Source organism: Mirounga angustirostris, unplaced genomic scaffold (genome assembly GCF_029215605.1).
Source record: "Mirounga angustirostris isolate CCGP_5_RB_7025 unplaced genomic scaffold, mMirAng1.0.hap1 SCAF_4, whole genome shotgun sequence".
NCBI classification, from domain to species: Eukaryota; Metazoa; Chordata; class Mammalia; order Carnivora; family Phocidae; genus Mirounga; species Mirounga angustirostris.
In genome coordinates this window covers 106,013,074-106,033,976 of record NW_026991712.1, presented here as the reverse complement: position 1 = coordinate 106,033,976, position 20,903 = coordinate 106,013,074, and the positions used below count along the sequence as shown (strand labels likewise).

At 34.9% G+C, this 20,903-nt stretch overlaps 1 protein-coding gene across 4 annotated transcripts in view; it reads left to right on the top strand.

The window, feature by feature from the left end:
* Positions 1-20,903, top strand: part of SLC30A7 (solute carrier family 30 member 7) — an 83,598-nt gene that overhangs the window by 5,185 nt on the left and 57,510 nt on the right. For all 4 annotated transcript variants that reach the window (XM_064588740.1, XM_064588741.1, XM_064588739.1 and 1 more), the window contains exons 3-5: positions 9,309-9,422; positions 13,558-13,645; positions 14,318-14,444. In XM_064588740.1, the coding sequence (XP_064444810.1) occupies positions 9,309-9,422; positions 13,558-13,645; positions 14,318-14,444 (329 nt within the window). The remainder of the gene's footprint in view (positions 1-9,308; positions 9,423-13,557; positions 13,646-14,317; positions 14,445-20,903) is intronic.

The window sequence follows — 20,903 nt, the reverse complement described above, 5'->3', positions numbered from 1 at the left end:
AAGACAACATTACTTATCAGTCCATGGTGATGACTTTTGCTTTCCTACAGCATTACTTTTCACCATAGAAATGCAGATAAATATTCAATTTTGCTGAGAATTTTTTAAAGTAAGGGATTATATAATGGAATGTAGTGGAGTTGAGGGTTTTTCATCGTAACTCTCGTTAGCTTAACAACTTATACAAATGTCAGGATTCTAATTTCTTGGTAATAAATTGACAGTTAGTAGTTTCTTTTCTCCTTTCTATCTCATGAAAACCTATCTTGATTACTCCCTAGCTTCAGTTTTGAGTTAATCTTTAACAACCACTATAAATATACTGTTATCTTAGTTATCAATACACTTTTTAAAAAATTTTTATTATGGAAAATTTTAAACGTAAGTAAAAGTAGAGAGTTTAATGAACCTCAGGTCCCTTCCCATCACCCAGATTTAACATTTATCAACATGTACCCTATTCCATTTCCTCTTGCTTTTACCTTCCTTATGCTTTTACCTGCCCCACCACTGGATTATTTTAACACAGATACCAACTATAATTTCTTTTAAAAGAAATACTTATACTTCAGTATGAGTCTCTAAAAAATAAGAGCCCACCCCCTTTTTTAAACATTACCCAATGCCATTCTCATCTTTAAAAATTAGCAATTTATTAATATCAACTGTCTAGTTAGTGAGTGTTCAGGTGACCCTTATTATCTCATAATTTCTTTTTACAGTTGTTTTAATAAATCAGAATCCAAACAAGATCTAATCCCAACAAGATCTATAGTATTTGGTGGATATGTCTCTTAAGTTTCAGTTTATGGGCTCTTTTCTCCCTTTCTTTGTTTTTGCCTCCACTAGACCTTAAAATCTTTTCCAAAAGTTTCTTTTGCTAAATGTTCTATTCATGTTTATTATATTTTGCTTCAATGATCAGGTTTCTCTTTTGTATCCTAAGAAGTTTTCATTATTAAAATATCTTTAGAAAGTAGTCACTTAAAAAAAGTTTAAAAATTAATCATAGGGAAACTGACAGTGTTTAAAGATGGGAGCCTAAAAAAAGAATGCTGCTTTTAGCAACTAATTTTTCTTCATCAGGTTACATTTGGTATATAAATCAGATAACCTGAAATATTCTCATGCTGTCTTTATTTATAAGGAAATTTATGCCATGTGGTTTAAATGATAATTCAAAATAAGAAACATTTGCTAATATTGAAGATGAACAGTAAAATAGGAATTCCTCATGAGTAGTATTTTGATACATGGTAGGTGAACAGAGAACTAGAAGTAGACTCTTTTTCATGTAAGTTTGCCTACATAGGTGCAGCTGAGTAATTTTCAAATCATGATACCAGATTTAAATAAAAAGACCATATTGCAGTGCTTTAAGAGAACATGATGTTCTGGGGTGCCTGGGTGGCTCAGTCATTAAACATCTGCCTTCAGCTCGGGTCATGATCCCAGCTCCGGTCATGATCCCAGCTCCTGGGATCGAGCCCGGCATCGGGCTCCCTGCTTGGTGCGGGGCCTGCTTCTCCCTCTCCCACTCCCCTTGCTTGTGTTCCCTCTCTCGCTGTGTCTCTCTCTGTCAAATAAATAAAAAATCTTTAAAAAAAAAAAAAAAGAGAGAGAACATGATGTTCTTCCACTTTAGAAGAAGGAGTGGTTTTTCGGGTAGAATCATTTTATAATATACTGAAAATGAAATAACATTTTAATGAAAATTAAAGTTACTTAAAATTTAAATAAAATTAAAATCTCATTTTGATGAGTATTAAAATTCCCAAGCTATCTTTAAACCTCTTGAAAAGAGAACTTAATTGCTGTAACATACAGAAGAGGTTTACCATCTTCCCCCCATTAGGGCAATGTTTGATGTCCACTAAGTATATTTAAGATAAATTTGTCATAAAAAAATAGTGTGTATTAATTTGCTAGGGCTGCTGTCACAAAGTACCACAGTAGAAAGTTACTGTCTTGTGGTTTGCAGACTGAAATTCTAAGATCAGGGTATTGGCCATGTTAGTTCTTTCTGAGGTCTGCCAGGAAGAATCTGTTCATGCTTTCCCTTAGCTTCAGTTGCTTTGCTGGCAATCTTTCACATTCCTTGGCTTATAGAAGTCTCATCTGATACCTTATTTTTACTCAGTGGTCTCTGTGGGTGCATGTTTGTCTCCAGGTTTCCCCTTGTTATAAGGACAACAGTCATATTGGATTGGGGCCCACCTTACTGACCTAATCTTAATGAATCATGTCTGCAGTGACCCTGTTTCCAAATTACCTCACATTCTGAGGTACTGGAGATATAGGACTTCAAATTAAGAATTTGGAAGAGGACACAATTTAACCTGTAGCAAGTTTTACTAAATATATATGTACATAAGTATATCAGTAAATATTTTTTTATTTGTATTTATTTAGAATGAATACCCTGCCTTCTACAACTAATTTATGGCCATTTAAAATAGAAGTCACATATATAATAAAATCCTTAAATTAAGAAATAAAATGTTAAGAACCATGTATAGAGTGGAAAAAATAAGCCTACTAAATATGTAAATTAATGTAGTTACTGAAATTGACTTTTAAATTTAGTTGTAAAGTTCCATAAAGTTAAGGCAGGATGGATAACAATTCTCATTGTCAGATTTTACTACAACACAACTGCATTGTTTTATCAGAATAGATCATTTTCTGAAACCAAATTTTAAAAGTAACTTACCATATTAGTCCTTTGTCACAGCATAGAAAACAAAATCATAAACAATGTCTTTATTGGTGGTTTTATAACACAGTGCAGAGATATTCTTCAAGTGGGTCTTTCATACTTGAAAATACAATAAAGTTTATTTTCAGTGTTACATGACTATTAAGGTTCAAGTGTGTAGAGTTGTAGAGATCCAGTTAGGAAAGGAAAAAGTTTTAAAATAACAGATCTGAGAGAATTTTATGAATAATAGGACCTTTACTGTGTCCTCCTCAGGCATCAGTTTTCTCATTTAGTCTTTTTATTTATTCCTTTATTCTCATTCTGCTTTGAGTTGGGTGTTAGAGGAGTACAGACAGACAGCGCTTAAACTGTATTATGCATCTATATTTGAATAAGGTATACAAAGTTCATGATAAAATTTAAGACATTTTCCAAAATACCTCGTGATGACTTGAAAGAGATTTATAAATAATTGTATTTTTGGGGGGCGCCTGGGTGGCTCAGTTAGTTAAGTGCCCAACTCTCAGTTTTGGCTGAGGTCATGATCTCAGGACCTAAGATCAAGCCCTGAAGTGGGGCTCCATGCTCAGCACGGAGTCTGCTTATCTCTGCCCCTCTGCTTCTCCCCCTGCGTGCCCTCACTCTCTCTCTCTCTCTGTCTCTCTAGAATAAATAAATAAAATCTTTTTGAAAAAATGAATTGTATTTTTTATTGTATTGTTTTATTTCAGTTTCTAATTTTATAATTATTCCAAATTATGAGAAGATTTTAAAACTGTGTTTTCTACTTAGGTGAGGAATGTTTTTCACTTTAGTTTGTAGCACTTATAATTGATGAAGGCTCTGGCATCTAGCCAAATTGTCAAGAGCTATAGGTCATGCTGGGAACACTAAATATTATGAGGTATTAATAATTAATATAGTGACTTATTAATAATGGTAATAATAGGAATATTGATGTAGCTTTAATGTGGCAAGCACTGTGATAAGCGTTTCAAATATATTAAGTCAATCATTATAATATTTATGACACTTTTTATTATTACCCTGTTTAAGAGATGGCTAAATTGAGGTACAAAGTAGTTAAGCAATTTAAGATTGACAGAACTAGTAAATTATGGAGCTGAGATTTGAACCCAGGTACTCTGACTTCAGATGTAGTGCTCTTAACCACTGTGATACTCCTTGGTTTTAAATACTGAGCTGTTGATATGCTTGCTTTCAGGACATTTCTATTGAGCTATCTTCAAATTCACTGAATTCTTTCCTTAGCTGTGTCTGGTCTTCTCATAAACCAATGGGAAGAATTCTTCAGCACTGATACCTTGTTTTTTGTTTCTCCCATTTCCATTTAATTCTTATTTTTTTAAATTTTTTCTTATAAGGATTTTATTTATTTGAGAGAGAGCGTGCACATGCGTGCATGTGGAAGCAGGAGAAGGGGCAGAGGGGGAGGGAGAGGGAGAGAGAGAATTCACAGCAGACTCCTCACTGAGCACAGAGCCCCTCATGGGTGCTGGATCCATGACCATGAGATCATGATCTGAGCTAAAACCAAGAGTTGGATGCTCAAACAACCAGTGCCCTTCCATTTAATTTTTTAAAAAATATTTCAGGGGCTCCTGGATGGCACACTCATTGAGCGTGGGACTCTTGGTTTCAGCTCAGGTTGTGATCTTAGGGTCGTGGGATGGAGCCTCATGTCAGGCTTTCTGCTCAGCTCAGCGTCTGCTTGGAATTCTCTCTCCCTCTCCCTCTGCCCATCCCACTCATGCTTTCTCTCTCAAATAAATGAGTCTTTTTAAAAATTTTCATATTTTTCTGCTGAAATTCCCTGGTAATTCATACATTTTGTTCACCTTTTTCCATAGATCCTTTAACATAATAATTATAGTTATGATAGTTCCAGTATCTGAGCCAGTATCTCAGTCTGGTACTGTTGACTGCTTTATCTCTTCACAATGAGTTCTTTCTCTTGCTCTTTTTTGTGTATCTTGAAATTTTTTATCAAAGGCTGGACATTGTGAATAAAGAGCTGTGGTTATTAAGGTAATAGTATTTGTAACTAGAAAGAGGCCTGTCTCTTCTGTCACGCCATTATTGGGTTAGGTTTTTGCATGCGTCACAGAAGCTCTCTCTTCATATTCATGGCATTCCTCCACCCACTACTCCCCCCTAAGCTGTAGACTGCTGTTTCTTGTTACTCAGTGCTGGATTTGTGGTGAGGGCAGAGGGGCGTTCAGTAACTTAACCCAGCCTCAGTCTTAGGCAGGTCCTGTGAGCCTGGGCCTTGGGAGTATGTTTGTGTTGTTTTCAACATTTTTGCCCCTTCTGTTAAAGCAAAACTCTGCTGTGTACATGTGGATAGTCTTGGGTGAGGGTGAGTTTCCTGCTCTTTTTCCAGTGGTAGCAGAACATCTGCTTTGTGTTGATGCAGAATTCTGTGTCCCTCCTTTAGTGACTCTCCTAGTGGTTGCTTTAGCATGCGTAATATGAATTTTTTACTTACCACAAATATGTTTATCTTAAAATAATATACTTCTATTTTCTTCTGTCCTGTGTGCTATTATTGTCATACATTTCACTTTTACATGTTTTAAACTCCACAATACAGTGCACCTGTGTTTGCTTTATACCAGAGATCAGCAAACTTTCTCTAAACAGCAGATGTTGAATATTTTACGCTTAGAGGGCCATAAGGTGTCTGTCACAACTTCTCTAGTCTACTGTTATAGCATAGAAGCAACCATAGACAGTATATAAACAGATGAGTGTAACTGTGTTCCAGGAAAACTTTATTCACAAAAATAGATGGTGATCCGGGCCATGGCTTGCTGATCCCTGCTTTAGATAGTTATCATTAAAAAAAAACAAAAACAAAAAAAAACAGCTTTATTGAGATAATTCATATACCATACAATTCACCCATTTAAGGTATATAATTGAATGACTTTTAGGATATTCACAGAGTTGTAAAACCATCACAACAATCAATTTTAGAACAGTTTTATTACCCTGAAAGAAGCCTTGCACTTGTACCCATTGCCCTCTAATTCCCTTATCCCCTGACTTTTCCTAATTCTAGGCAACCACTAATCTACTTTGTTTATGTATTTGCCTACTCTGGGCTTTTCATCTAAATGGAATCATATAGTGTATGATCCTTTGTGACTGGTTTGTTACACTTAGCATAGTGTTTTCAAGGGTCATCCATATTCTGCGTGTGTTAGCATTCATTTATTTTTATTGCCAAATAATATTCCAGCAGTGTGTGAGAATTTTGCTTTATTTACATCCTCACCAACACTTGTTATTGATTTTTTTGATTTAGTTGTCATAGTGTGGGTATGAAGTTGTTTCTCATTGTTTTGATTTGCATTTCCCTGAAAGGTAGTTAATGATGTTGAGTATCTTTTATGTGCTTATTGGCCATTTGTATGTCTTTTTTGGAGAAATGTTTATTCGGGTTCTTTGTTCATTTAAAAAATTGGATTATTTATCTTGGGGCGTCTGGATGGCATAGTAGGTTAAGCAACGACTTGGTTTCAGCTCAGGTCATGATCTCAGGGTCATGAGATCCGGTACTGCGTTGGGCTCCACGCTCAGTGTGGAGTCAGCTTGAGATTCTCTCTCCCTCTGCCCCTCCCTCCAGTGCTCACTCGCTCTCTCTTTCAAATGAATAAATGAATCTTTAAAAAAAAATGGATTATTTATCTTTTTGAAGTGTTTTAAGAGTTTTTCATATAGGGGCACCTGGCTGGCTCAGATGGTGGAACATGCAACTCTTGATCTCGGGGTTGTGTTTGAGCCCCATGTTGCGTGTAGAGATTACTTAAAAATAAAATCTTTAAAAAACAGAAGAAGAGTTCTTCATATATTCTGGATACAAGCCCCTTTTCAAATATATGATTGGCAAATATTTTCTACCATGTGTGCATTGGCTTTTAACTTCCTTAATAGTGTCCTTTGAAGAACATAAGTTTTAAAATTCCAGTGATGTCCAGTCTGTTTTCTGTTTTTGCTTTTGTTACTTGTGCTTTTGATGTCTTATTTATAAAAGAAACTATTGCCTAATCCAAGGTAGTGAATATTTTAGCTTTTATGTTTAGGTCTTTGATCTATTTTGGGTTAATTTTTGTATATGGTGTGAAATAAGGGCAAAAATCATTTTTTGCATGTGGGTATCCAGTTGTATCAATACATTTGTTGAAAACACTGTTCATTCCATCTTGGCATCCTTGTCAAAAGTCAGTTGACCATAAATGTGAGGATTTATTTCTAGATTCTAAATTCTATTCCATTGCTCTATAGGTTCACTTTTGTTCCAGCACCATACTGTTTTGATTACTGTAACTCTATAGTAAACTTTGAAATTGGGAAGTGTGAGTCCTCCAACTTTGCTTTTCCATATGAATTTTAAGATCAGCTTGTCAGTTTCTTCAAAGAAGTCAGCTGGGATTTTGATAGGAGTGAGTTGAATCTGTAGATCAATTGTGGGAGTATTGGCATCTTAACAGTATTGTCTTCTGATCCATAAGCATGGGTGTCTTTCCATTTATTTAGGTCTTTTTAATTTTTTCAATAATATTTTATAGTTTTAGAGTATAAATTTTACATTTTTTTGTTAAATGTGTTTGTATTTTTTTTTTGATGCTATTGCAAATGGAAATGTTTTTTATTTTTTTATATCACTACTGTATAGGACTACAGTTCATTTTTGTATGTTGATATTGTATCCTGCAACCTTGGCAAACTCATTTATTCTAATAGGTCCTTAAGATTTTATGTATATAAGATCCTGTCGAGGTGCCTGGGTGGCTCATTCGTTAAGCTTCTGCCTTCAGCTCAGGTCATGATCCCAGGGTCCCGGGATCGAGCCCTGCATTGGACTCCCTGATCTGCGGGAAGTCTGCTTCTCCCTCTCCCACTCCCACTGCTTGTGTTCCCTCTCTTGCTGTGTCTCTCTGTCAAATAAATAAATAAACAAAATCTTTAAAAAAAGAAAAAAAGATCCTGTCATCTGCAAATAGTGATAGTTTTACTCCTTCACTTCCAGTCTGGGTGTCTTTTATTTTATGTCCCGCCTAACTTCCATTGTTAGATCCTCCAGTATAATGTTAAATAGAAGTAGCGAGAGGGGACATCCTTACCTTTTACCTGATCTTCGGGGAAAACATTCAGTCATTGGCCATTAATGGCGCTGTGGGTTTTTTGTAGATGCCATTTAAGAATTGAGGAAGTTCTTTTTATTCCAAGTGTGTTGAGTGTTTTTGTTATAAAGGGGCATGCTAAATTTTGTCAAACTCTTTTGGCACTTATTGAGATGATCATGTGGTTTTTGTCTTTTATCCTATCGATATGATGTCTTAGATTGATTGATTTTCATATATTGAACCAACCTTGCATTGTTGGGATTAATCCCACTTGGTCATGGTGTGTACTTTTTAAAATATATATCCTTAGATTCCATTTGCTAGTATTTGTTGATGATTTTTGTATGTATATTTGTGAAAGATTAGTCTCTTTCATCTCTTGTGATGTCTTTTGTCTCATTTTGGTATGAGAGTAATAACTGCTCTTATACAGTGAATTGGGTAGCATTTCTTTATCATCTGTTCTTTGGAAGAGTTTGTAAGGGATTGATATTTATTGTTCTTTAAATGTTTGGTAGAATTTATGTTTAAAAAAATAATAGGGACCAAGGTTAATAGTACTGATGCCTAGAAATGTGCACACCTGTTATTTTGTCAGGCCATTAGTGTGGGAATTTTGAGTCTCTGATCAATAGTTGACTAGCTGGGTTTTGTGTTTTATTGTTGCTAGTTAATTTCAACAAGGCACTGACTTCAAATTTTTTTAGTGGCTTTTACCACCTTCTATTTAGTGTAGGGTTTGGGGCCCTGGAGGTTTTTTTCAGTGATCTTGCTCTCCTCTCAGCTTTCAGCAAGCCCTGCACACCTCGCCACAGGGGAGTCCCTGTGCTCTTGCTCAGCTCTCAGAGATAGATTGCTATTGTTTTGTACTCTAGTCAAGGCTTTGGTTGTGGGGGAGAGAGAATTTGGTTCTCCTGCTGGAGCCTTATTTTTAGGCAGTCCCTTCACACCTGAGAGCCAGGGTGGATATTGTTAATGTTCCTGCCCCTTCTCCTACCTCTCCCCACAGCCTTTTATCAAGAGAAGGAACAATTGTCTTACTCCTCTTCCAACAGCAGCAGACCTTTGCTTTGTATCAATGTAAGATCTTGGGCCCAACCTGGCTTCAGACTTGCCCCCAGCGGTAGATGGTTGTTTTTTCTCTCTTTCAGTGGCAGCTGACCTTTGCCAGTACCAGAGGGTGGGCAGATTCCTGCCCTTTATCTAGTAGCAGCTAGCTTTATTTCTACCCCTCTTTCAGTAGAAGCTGGGTTTTTTTCTTGGGCAAGGGGTGTTAGGGTTTCCTTCTCAGGTGTTTAAAACTTATCCTTAATATTTTTCTATATATCATATTTCAAGGTTGTCTTTTTAGAAGATTAGTTCCTGATAAGCAGAAGGACATTGAGAGAATTTAGAGAAGGATGTTTACTATTTGGTTACTATTATAATATACCAATATGTCTGTTCTTTTACAGCTTAGGCTTGATTTCCGACTCTTTTCACATGTTTTTCGATAGCACTGCCATTTTGGCTGGATTGGCAGCGTCTGTTATTTCAAAATGGAGAGATAATGATGCTTTCTCTTATGGGTAAGACTTTTTAAAAACCTTTTTATTAAAGTATAAGAAATACAGAAAATATACAAATCTTAAGCACATGAATTTTCACAAATTGAACACATTTGTGTAACTTGAACCCTAAACCCCCCCCACCATGCCTCCTCCTGGTTCCTTCCTGTGCTTCCAAGAGTAATAACCACCTCCCTAACTCGGATTTGTTTTACCTGTTTTTGAATAGTATTTAATTGGAATCTACAACATGTACTTTTTTTTGGTATCTAAGTTCTTTTGCTTAGAGGTAGGACATCCTGGTTTTACCAAAAAATTTTAAGTGAAATTTTTTGCTAGATAGGGGACTTTCTGAACTTTTAACTTTTTTTTTTTGGAAGAAGAAGAAAGTTTCAGTATACAAAAATGGTCGTGTTTCTTTTTTAGAGGGATATTTTGCTATTAATTTATTTAAAATCACTATTTCCTAATACGATTTTATATTACTTTATATTACTTACCCTCTTCAAGCTCTGCTTTTATGAAAAATTTCATACTCTTGCTCATATTGGAGAGTGTTTTTATGCTGGAGAGACTATATTGGACCATTTGGTCTCACTTCTGAGCCTAGTACTATTTAGAGGCAGTTTGCCTTTTGCCATCTCTGATTGGGAGAAGCAGTGGAGTGTCCAGTGTTTGACTGGCTCTGCCTGAATGTTTTCCTTTTTGAGTTCATAGAGTATTTTGCAGTGTAATTATATTTATGTATAAGCAGCACTTGGGTAATATCCTCTTTCTCTGTCTTCTCCACCTTCTTTCTCTTTCCTGTTCCCCTCTCTCGCCTCTTACGTGTTGACTTTCCTGTCTTTCCTGTCTGTCCCCCTCCCTTGTGAGTGCTTTCTCACATTCTCTCCTTTCTTCACTCTTACCTGTTCTCTTTCTCACTCTCATCTCCATCCTCATCCTCTCTGCCATCTCTCCTGAACTCCCTTCTCCCCTCTCTTGTTTTTCTTTTCAGCTCCTTGTGCCTGTGCTCATGGTCTCTCCCTATTCCTCAGCCTTCCACTCCCCTCTTCCTCTTTCTCTCTCCCACACATCTTTTATCTTTCTTTTCTCCTGCTCTCTCTCTCTACCCTCCACTGCTGTATCTCTCAGGCTCTTTCTTATTCCCCCTCCTTCTCTCTGAACCTCTTAGTCCTAGTTCTTTCTTCTCTCCCTTTCCCAGTCTCTTTCCTTCTCTCACTGATCCTCCTCCCGGAAGGTTCCCTTTCCTTTATAGTGTCTCTCCTTATGTCCTGCCTGCTCACATCCGCTGTCTTATGCACACTGCCTCCTGTTCTCTCTTTTACTCTTGTTCCCTCACTGCTTCTTCTTTCTCTCCACCTTCGCCTTTGTTCTCGAGCCAACACGCATGCACTTTCTCTTGTACGTGCTCTTGTTCTCTTCAGATATTTATCGAGGGCCCACTATGAGTCTAATTCTTTGCTACTTATAAGGATGAATAAGATATGGCTTCTGCGTTGGAGGAACTTGTGCTCTGATGAGGAAACACTGCTATAAAAGTACCATAAAACTATACATTGTGACAAGTGTCAAAAGAAAGATAGATGAAATTCTGTGACAGAACTTGCTGATTTGGGGTATAACTGAAGTGATGTGGTTATTTGTAAGATTATAAAAAGTGAGACAAAAAACACTAATTATACTGTTTTTATTGACTACAGCGAGGGATCTCTTTATCTATAAACCCAAACAGCTCAGAAGAGAACATTTTCCATGGCATTATGCAGACAAAAGATTCTTAAGTGTATTTTGAATCATTAAAGAAAGATTGCATGTAAAGTTCTAATCTTGTGTTGGAAAATTAGTAATTCATATATACTGTACATCAGAAATCTGATTAGGATATTTTACTCTACAATTTTTCAGAAAAAAATTTTTTAAAAGCCAATTTTTCAGGATAAACAGTAGGTGACTATAAAAATTCTCAGTTTGTTAAATCTTAGGGTATCTGTTGTTTCCTATTTAGAATGCACAGTTTCCCACCATACGGTTTTTAGGAACAGCTTTGAATACCTCAGTACCATATTAGGTTTTAACTATTCAACTTTAACTAGTTTATATAAGGGAGTGATACTCTTGCCACCTTTATGTTTCCTGTTTTGTTTTCTCCTTGTTTGCTTTTTTCTTTTGAGAAGGGAAAAATTAGGGAGTAAAATCTGATGCAGCATTTGAAACTATTAATAGTTGCCATAGTAATAAGTAGCAGCAGTAGTAAAATGTAGATACCAGTACATCAAAGTGACACCGAATAGGCTAAGCCAGGGGATGAATCCCTAACCCCTCAGTTCAGTATGATCGCAACAGCAGACTGACCGCAGCAGAAAAATAAGGAGGAATCTGAGAAGCAGAAGACTTTTCAGTATTTCTTTATAGAAAAGTCATCTTTGTGTCTGGTCACACTCCTCTTTTTGAAATAGCAATGCCAGCATAAAAGTAATATATGTCTGATAGGTAGATACATGCATATGTACACACCTTTATATGTATGTATATACCCTTGTATCTTTTTTTTTTTTTTTGCCTTGGCTAAAGAATTCAGATACCATCTGAATTAGGCAATAGCACATTCATGAATGTGCTGTATATTAATTCCAAGACTCACTGTGTTCAAGTAAACGTAGTCATTTGTAAAGGCAAGTATATCTAGTTTTCACAAGTTTTTCACTTGAATTCTGCAACCAAGTTTAGCAAATATATTAACCTAATTAAATCACTTTAGTCCAGCAGTTTATCAGAATTTATGGAGCACCTACTAAGCTAGGCATTAGAGACAAAAAGACGCCTGAAAAACATTCCTACCTTTGATCTTGAAATCTAATGGAACTCAAGGACAAAGGACTTTCAATCAAGCATTAGCTATGGGAGTAGAAGAGTGGGCTAAAAGAAAATGCTTTTCGTTTTGAGGTTAGTAACCCTGCTGATATATTAGATAAATTCCTAAGTGTTTACTATGGAAAGCCAGCTGAATTCAATGAATGTTCTCTCGTGAAAAATAAAAAGGCATATGCTTTGACAAATATTATGTAAATTTAATTCATTTGTATGTGTTAGAAGGTAGAAGTATGCATTATTTCTGAGTGCAGAAATATGTACTATGTTGGAATGTACTGACAGAGCAAACTCCAACATGACGGAAGAGAGTGCATTTTCAAGAGTTTGTTCTCTTTACTTTAAACACAGTTCTTATAGTAAAAATTGTATTATCTAGAAGTTGACATAGAAAGCTAGAAAAAGCAGTGTTTTTGATGCTCCTATTATATTGTTTAAGGACCAGAGTGATTAACTGCTGTCAGCACCCTTTGAATAATGTTAGGACATGTAAAACTGCCAAGTTAAAGTTGTTTCTAATAACTTTAACTAAGCCAAATAGTACCTTATGGAAAAAATAAAATCTTTCCCCATGCTTCACACAGGTAGGAAACAGAAAGCTTCAGAAGTCCATGGAGAAAAAGACAGGTATTTTAAAAAATAGTTTAATTAGTATTATGTGAAGCTAGAATTGATTCTAAAAATAGGTAATTGAAAAGTTTTGTTAAATTTCTTAATCTTAGAAAAGAGTGATAGAAATATAAATTTCAAGTTGTCTCTGAGGTACTTCAGAAATAATTTTATTTTCCTTCAAAGCTCCATTTTCCAAATATTTGAAAGCAGAAAGGTACAAAACAAAAAAATGTAAGGAATTCTTAGAAAAGAAGCAATTAATAAGTTAGAAAAACCCCTCTTTCAAGTCCTTTTCTTCTACTTTTTATCTTTAGATCCTTCCTTCTTTGCCTACTTGTCTAGTCCAGTTATTCCTTCTCCAGGGGCAACTTGAGATTTACATTTCTGTGAAAGGTCTTTCTAAATCTACTTACTCTAAGAAGGTCTTTATTGGCTTGTAGAAATGGATGTATTTCGCAGTATTGTGCTATTACATATAATTCATTATGATTAAATTCATTTCCTCGTTTCTACAATATATGTAGAATAAAACACATTAATTATACTATAAATACTAGGACTTTGCTGGCTGCTTATAACCATACAATATGGTTTAGAATCTCTGAATGTGTATAAATTAATGATTTGATTTTTAAGAAATAATAATTCAGTTTTTTACTTTGCTCTTCTTTAGGTATGTTAGAGCGGAAGTTCTGGCTGGCTTTGTCAATGGCCTATTTTTGATCTTCACTGCTTTTTTTATTTTCTCAGAAGGAGTTGAGGTATTGTAAATAATGATTAGACTCAGTAAATTACATTTCTGTAATGAAAATGTTTATGAACTAAAGATACATGTACAGAGCTGCTTTCACGCTATTAAGTATTGAGGACAATCTTGGGTCAGATAAAATCTTATGTAAGAGGACTTTACAAAACAGTTGAAAAAAATTAAATATACGTGAAACTACTTGAAATTGAAAACAATTAAATGAAAGTGCTTTATAAGGTTATGAATGAAGTGTTGACTCTGTGAAAAGTAAAAGCACGATCTGGGAGTGAGGTCTGTCGGGAAGGGTTCTTAAAATAGAATCTGAGAGTTTTGCCATTGAACTTTAATATTTGGTATAATAAAAAAAATAAAGAGAAGATTGAAAGATCAATGAACCTTAAATGAATGGCAATATTATTTAAGATATCAAAGAGGGATAGGTTTTAGACCAAACAGTCATGCTATTAAATATTTGTGTTTCTTTAAAAATAGTAATTTTATCTTGTCTGCAGTAAGTGAGCACTATTTTTTTTTATTTTTTCCTATAAACTGTTTTGGCATATATTTTTAGAATGCTTTTAATTTTGAAAATAATCAAAAAATTTTAAAGATTGCTTTTTGTTTTTACCAGTTGATCAATCAGAAATTATATCAATGCTCTTTGTTTGTATTATGTGTTTTCTAGAGAGCATTAGCCCCTCCTGATGTACACCATGAGAGACTGCTTCTTGTTTCAATTCTTGGGTTTGTGGTAAACCTAGTAGGAATATTTGTTTTCAAGCATGGAGGTCATGGACATTCTCATGGCTCTGGTATGATGGTTAGAACCCTTTGTTTCTTCATTTTTCTCTTTTCCATCATAATTATCACTTCTAACAACTAATAAATTTTAAAATTAAAGCCTGGGTTGATTTTTAATAACAGAAATAATATGTTAATAGACTCTTACTAATGTCTTTCTGAGCTATCACTCCCACTTCTCCATGTTCCTCCATCCAAGTGCCATCTCAAGATTATACATGTTCTCAGTTTGGTGTGGATCCTTCCAGACCTCTGTAGCTTATCTGTTTAGTATGACACCATTTATATAAAACCAACAAATAAACATTAAAAACCACAAAACAAATCTAGTTACTAAAAACTATAGTGTATGTGGGTATGAAATTTATTCTACCATCTGTTTTTGAGATCCTTCTGTTTGGTATACGTCAGTCCGCCTTCTCTTGTTAACATAAAACTCCACGGTGTGAGATACTATGCTTATTTAAACTGGTCTTCTGTGTATAGACTTTAAGTCCTTTCCACATGAAGCATATCCTTGTGAATATATGCAAGTGTTTTTCCTAAGCTGTGCCATCCCATTTGGTAGCCATTAGTCACATGTGGCTATTTAAGTTTAAATTATGGTTAATTGAATTTAATAAAATTAAAAATTCACTTCTTCAGTTATATTAGCGATGTTTCCAGTGCTCTGTAGCCACATAGGGCTATCATATTGGACAGCAGATATAGAACATGTCCATCACAGAAAGTGCTTTGAATTTCACTGTGCTGGAATATAAGTAGAGTTGCTGGAACACAGGAAGTACAGTTTTTAGTTTCAATAGACAATGGCAAATTGCCCTCCGAAATGACTCATCCACATTTATCCCAGCAATGAATGCCAGTACTAATTTCATCCCACTTACATCAAAACTTATTATTATGGGTTTAAAACTGTTTTGCTAATACTTTGATAAATATGTTATCTCATTTTATTTATTATTTCTCTGATTAGTAGTGAGGTTGAAAATCTTTCTGTATGTTTTTAGGCCACTCAGGTTTTTCCTCTCCTAGAATTGTCTATTTATTTTTGCTTGTTTTTCTATGGTCTTCCTGTTAATCCATTTATAATAATTTTTATATGTTTTGTATACTAATTGTTTTATGTGTGGCAAACAACTTTTCCCAATCTATGGCTTATCTTTAAACTTTTATATAGGGGTTCTAATTTGGATATAGTCTTACTGTTTCTTACATTTTTTCTGGCGTGTTTTCTACGTTTGAGATGTTTCCTGTACCTGAGTCATAAACGTATACTCCTATATTTTAATGCTGTTAAAATGTCAGGGTTTTTTCCCTCATCCATTTGTTCCTTCATCTATATGTAATTTGTTTTCATAATGGAGTGAGTTACGACTTAATTTTTTTTTTTTCAGTGTGAATAAGCAGTATTCCAAGCACCAATTATTAACCTGCCTTTTACCCCATTGAGGTAAAAGAACACTTTTAGCCTATATTAAATTGCCTTTCAAAGTTGTTTGGGCCTCTCTTGCTCAATTGGTTTTTTCATCAGCTTGTCAAGTTGTATGAAAAATCTTTTGGAGATTTTGACTGGGAATGCATAAAAGAATTTTTATGTCTTTTACTAAATTGTCTTTGCTATTTTGATAAAGATCTTCGTATTTTTTGGTCAGTTCATTTTTAGGTAGTTGGATGTTTTTATTACTATTAAGAATAAAAACTATTATTCCTGCTTGTCTTATTGCATAACCAGGATCTCTAGCACAGTGTTGATTGGAAATACTTAGTTTGTATCCTTGTGTCAACCTGGATGATCACCTGAGTAACTTAACATTTTATCAGAATCCCTGGAGGAAGCCCCAAACATCAGCATGTTTTAAAGCTCTCCAGGTGACATTAATGTGCATTCTTCATTAAGTCAATGAAGAATGTTACTAAAGTTTTACCATTTGGTCTGATGTTTATGGTCTGTTTCTGATGAAACTATTTTATCAAGTTAAGGATATTACTTTTCTTCCTGAATCTATTGAAGTAATCATTTTTTTCCTCCTTAGTTAATTTAAAATTTGTAATTACATTGATAGATTTCTTATAAGGAACCATCCTTAAATTTTATGGTTAAAATGTATCCATTTAGGTCTGCATTTAGGTGTGTGATCCATTTTCAGTCCATTTTTGTATATGGTGTGAGGTATGGGCCCAATATTTTATTGTATATAGATTTTGGTTGTCTCAGCACCATTTGTTAAAAAGATTATTTTCACCCCTCTGAATTGTCTTGGCACTCTTGTCAACAATCAGTTGACCATAAATGTGAGAGTTTAGGGGTGGCTGGGTGGCTCAGTTGGTTAAGCGACTGCCTTTGGCTCAGGTCATGATCCTGGAGTCCTGGGATCGAGTCCCACATTGGGTGCCCTGCTCAGCAGGGAGTCTGCTTCTTCCTCTGACCCTCCCCGCTCTCATGCTCTCTCTCAAATAAGTAAATAAAATCTTTAAAAAAAAAAATGTGATAGTTTATTCTGGACTCTCAACTCTGTTTCATTGATCTCTGTGTTTATCCTTATGCCAGTACCCTACTTGTTTAATGTACCTTTGAGGGGTGCCTGGGTGGCTCAGTCATTAAGTGTCTGCCTTCGGCTCAGGTCATGATCCCAGGGTCCTGGGATTGAGCCCCACGTGGGGCTCCCTGCTCCACAGGAAGCCTGCTTCTCCCTCTCCCGCTCCCCCTGCTTGTTTTCCCTCTCTTGCTGTGTCTCTCTCTGTCAAATAAATAAAATCTTAAAAAAAAAAAAAGTAATGTACCTTTAAGGCAGTTTCAAATTGGAACATGTGAGTTATCCAACTTTCTTCTTTTTTAAGATTATTTTACCTATTACTGACTAATTTAAGATTATTTTACATATTTATATTTCCATATATGGGCTCGTGGGTGGTGCATCTGGCTAAGCATCCGACTCTTGGTTTAGGCTCAGGTCGTGATCTCGGGGTCATGAGATCAAGCCCTGCGCTCTGCTCAGTGCAGTCTGCATTAGTTTCTCTCTCCCTCTCCCTCTGCCCCTCCTTCTGCTCACTCCCATGTGTGCATGCTCTCTCTCTCTCTCAAATAAATCTTTAAAAAATTTTTTTAAGATCCGCTTGTCAATTTCTGCAGAAAAAAGGCAGTTGGGATTTTGATAGAAATTGTGTTGAACCTGTAGATCAATTTGGGAAGTATTGTCATGTTAACAATGTTAAGTCTTCTGATCCATGAACATGGGATGCCTTCCCATTTATTTATAGCTTTTTTAATTCCTTTCAGCATGTTTTATAAGTTATTAGTGTACATGTTTCACACTTCTTAACTTTACAATTAGGCTTTCTTTTTTTTTGTTACTATTGTAAATGTGATTGTTTTCTTAATTTCATTTTTTGATTGTTCTTTACTAATGTTTAGGGATACAGTTCATTTTTGGATACTGATCTTGTGTTTTGCCACATTGCTGAAGTTGTTCAATATTCTAATATATCTTCAGTGGATTCTGTAGAATTTTTTAGTATCATGTCATCTGCAAATAGAGATGATTTTACTTCTTCCCTTCCCATCTGAATGCCCTTTTTTCCCCTTCCTTAATTGCCCTGATCGTATGCTTCAGCACAGTATTAAAGATTTATTTATTTTTCTGTGAGAGAGAGAGAGAGAACGCACACACGTGAGTGGGGGAAAGGGCAGAGGAAGAGGGAGAAAGAGAATCTCCAGCAGACTCCCTGCTGAGCGTGAAGACCAAGGTAGAGCTCCATCCCACGACCCTGAGATCATGACCTGAGCTGAAACCAAGAGTCCTACACTTAACCAAGACACCCAGGCGCCCTGCTTCAGTACAGTGTTAAATAGAAGTGGTGAGAGAGGAGGACATCCTTACTTTTTTTCCCTGATTTTATGATGAAGGCATTCAGTCTTTCTTCATTAAATATGATGTTAGCGGGTACCTGGGTGGCTCAGTTGGTTGGGCGACTGCCTTCGGCTCAGGTCATGATCCTGGAGTCCCGGGATCGAGTCCCGCATCGGGCTCCCTGCTTGGCAGGGAGTCTGCTTCTCCCTCTGACCCTCCTCCCTCTCATGCTCTCTATCTCTCATTCTCTCTCTCTCAAATAAATAAATAAAATCTTAAAAAAAAAAAATATGATGTTAGCTGTGTTAGCCATGTGTTTTTCAGAAATGCCCTTTATCGGATTGAGAGAGTTCATTTCTATTCCTAGCCTACTAGGTGTTTTTATCATGAAAGGGTACTGGGTTTTGTCACAACTTTCTCCTTCATTTTTTGAGATGATCAGTTGGTTTTTATCCTTTATTCTATTAATATGATGTATTACATTGCTTGATTTTTGGATATTAAACCACCTTTTCATTCTTAGGATAAATCCCATTTGGCCATGGTTTATCTTTTTTATATATTGTTTCATTTGGTTTGTTAGTACTTTGTTGAAAACTTTTGTGTCTGTATTCTTAAGGAATTTTGGCCTGTACTTTTCTTTTGATGTCTTTGGTTGACATTGGTATCAAGATAATATTGGCCTTTTGTAATAAGTTGGGAAGTGTTCTCTTTTCTTCTATTTATTTTTTTTAAGGGGGTAGGTGCGGAAGAGTGTGAAGTATTGGTATTTTTAAATGTTTGGCAGAGTTCAGTATGAAGTTATCTGGGCCTGGGCTTTTCTTTTTTGGAAGTTTTTAAATTTTTCTTTCTTTTTTTTTTTTTTGCGTATTATAGGTCTGTTCAGATTCCTGTTTCCTTTGGAGTCAGTTTCAATAGTTTGTGTATTTCTAGGAATGTTTGTTTGTCCATTTGTCCATCCCATCTAAATTACCTTGTTTACTTGTTTATGGTATGTCTTTTTAAAAATTTATTTTATTTCCATAAGGTCAGTAGTGAAGACCTCTCTTTTCCCAGTGTTAGTAATTTGTGCTTTCTGTCATTTTTTTTCTTGGTTAATTTAGTTAAAAGTTTATCAATTTTGTTTATTTTTTTTTAAAGAATGCCCTTTTGGTTTTATTGATTTTTTTTCCCATTGTTTTTCTCTTCTCTATTTAATTTTATTTCTGCTTTAATATTTTTTATGTCCTTTCTTCTCCTTGCTTTGCCTTTAGTTCTTCTTTTTTTAGTTTCTTAAGGTGGAAAATTAGATTATTGATTTGAGATTTTTTTTTACCATAGGGAAATATTTTTCTAAGCCCTGCTGAAATATAATCTGTAAGTTTTGTATGTCATGTTTTTTCATATCATTTTTGTCATCTCAAAGTATTTTTCAGTTTCCTTGTGATTTCTTCTTTGAACCATTAGTTATTTAAGAGTGTGTCCTTCATTTTTCTTCTGTCGTTAATAATCTAATTTAATTCCATTGTGATCAGATGACACACTTTTTAGGATTTCAGGTTCTTTTCAATTTATTGAGTCTTATTTTATGACCTAGCATTTGGTCTGCATGGATAAATGTACACTTGAGAAGAATATGTACTCTTTGTTCTATAGATGTCTGTTAGGTCTAATTTGTTCGTAGTTGTTCAATCTTCTAGTTTTTTGTTGATGTTCTGCCAAGTTATCTATTTGTTATTGAAAGTAGGTATTGAAGTCTCCAACTATTATTGTTGAATTATATATTTTTTCAGTCAATTATTTTAGGTTTTGCTTCATGTATTTTGGAGCTGTGTTGTTCAGTGCAATATGTTTATAATCGTCATATCTTCCAGATAGATTGAATATGTTATTATATGATCTTTTTTTCTTACAGTAATTTTTGGCTTACAGTTTATTTTGTCTGACATTATGATAACCATTCCAGCTTTTTTTTTTTTTTTTAACTACTTGCATGGTGTATTTTTCTTCCTATCTTTTTGCTTTCAACCTGTTTGTGTCTTTGACTCTAAAGTGTGTCTCTTGTAGACAGAATGTAACTGGATCATATTTTTTTTTATCCATTCTGACAATCTCTGTCTTTTGATTGGGATATTTAAACAATTTACATCTCATGTAATTACTACTAAGGTAGGATTTACATCTGCCATTATAATACTTGTTTTCTATATCTTCTGTCCTTTTTGTTACTCTATTCCCTGATTCCTGTTTTTTAAATATAATACTTTCTAGTGTACTTCTACTTCTCTTGTTTCTTTTACAAGTAGCATCTTAATTTAAAACAGTTTAGTTCAGATTAATAGTAATTTAGTAATACACAAAACCTTTGCTCCAATATACCGCCATGTTTACCTCTCTTCTTCATACTATTATTGTCATACAAATTTCATGCTTTTATGATGTCCATCAATACAGTTTTATAATTATTACTTAATACAATTGTCTCTTGAAACATACAGGAAAAGAAACGAGTCATAAATTTAAAATATATTTATCCTCTGTCATAATTGCCTTTACCAGTGCTCTTTATTTCTCTGTGTGGATTTTTGTTACTGTTTGGTGTTCTTTCATTTCATTTGCAGGTAGTGTTTTTGTTTATGT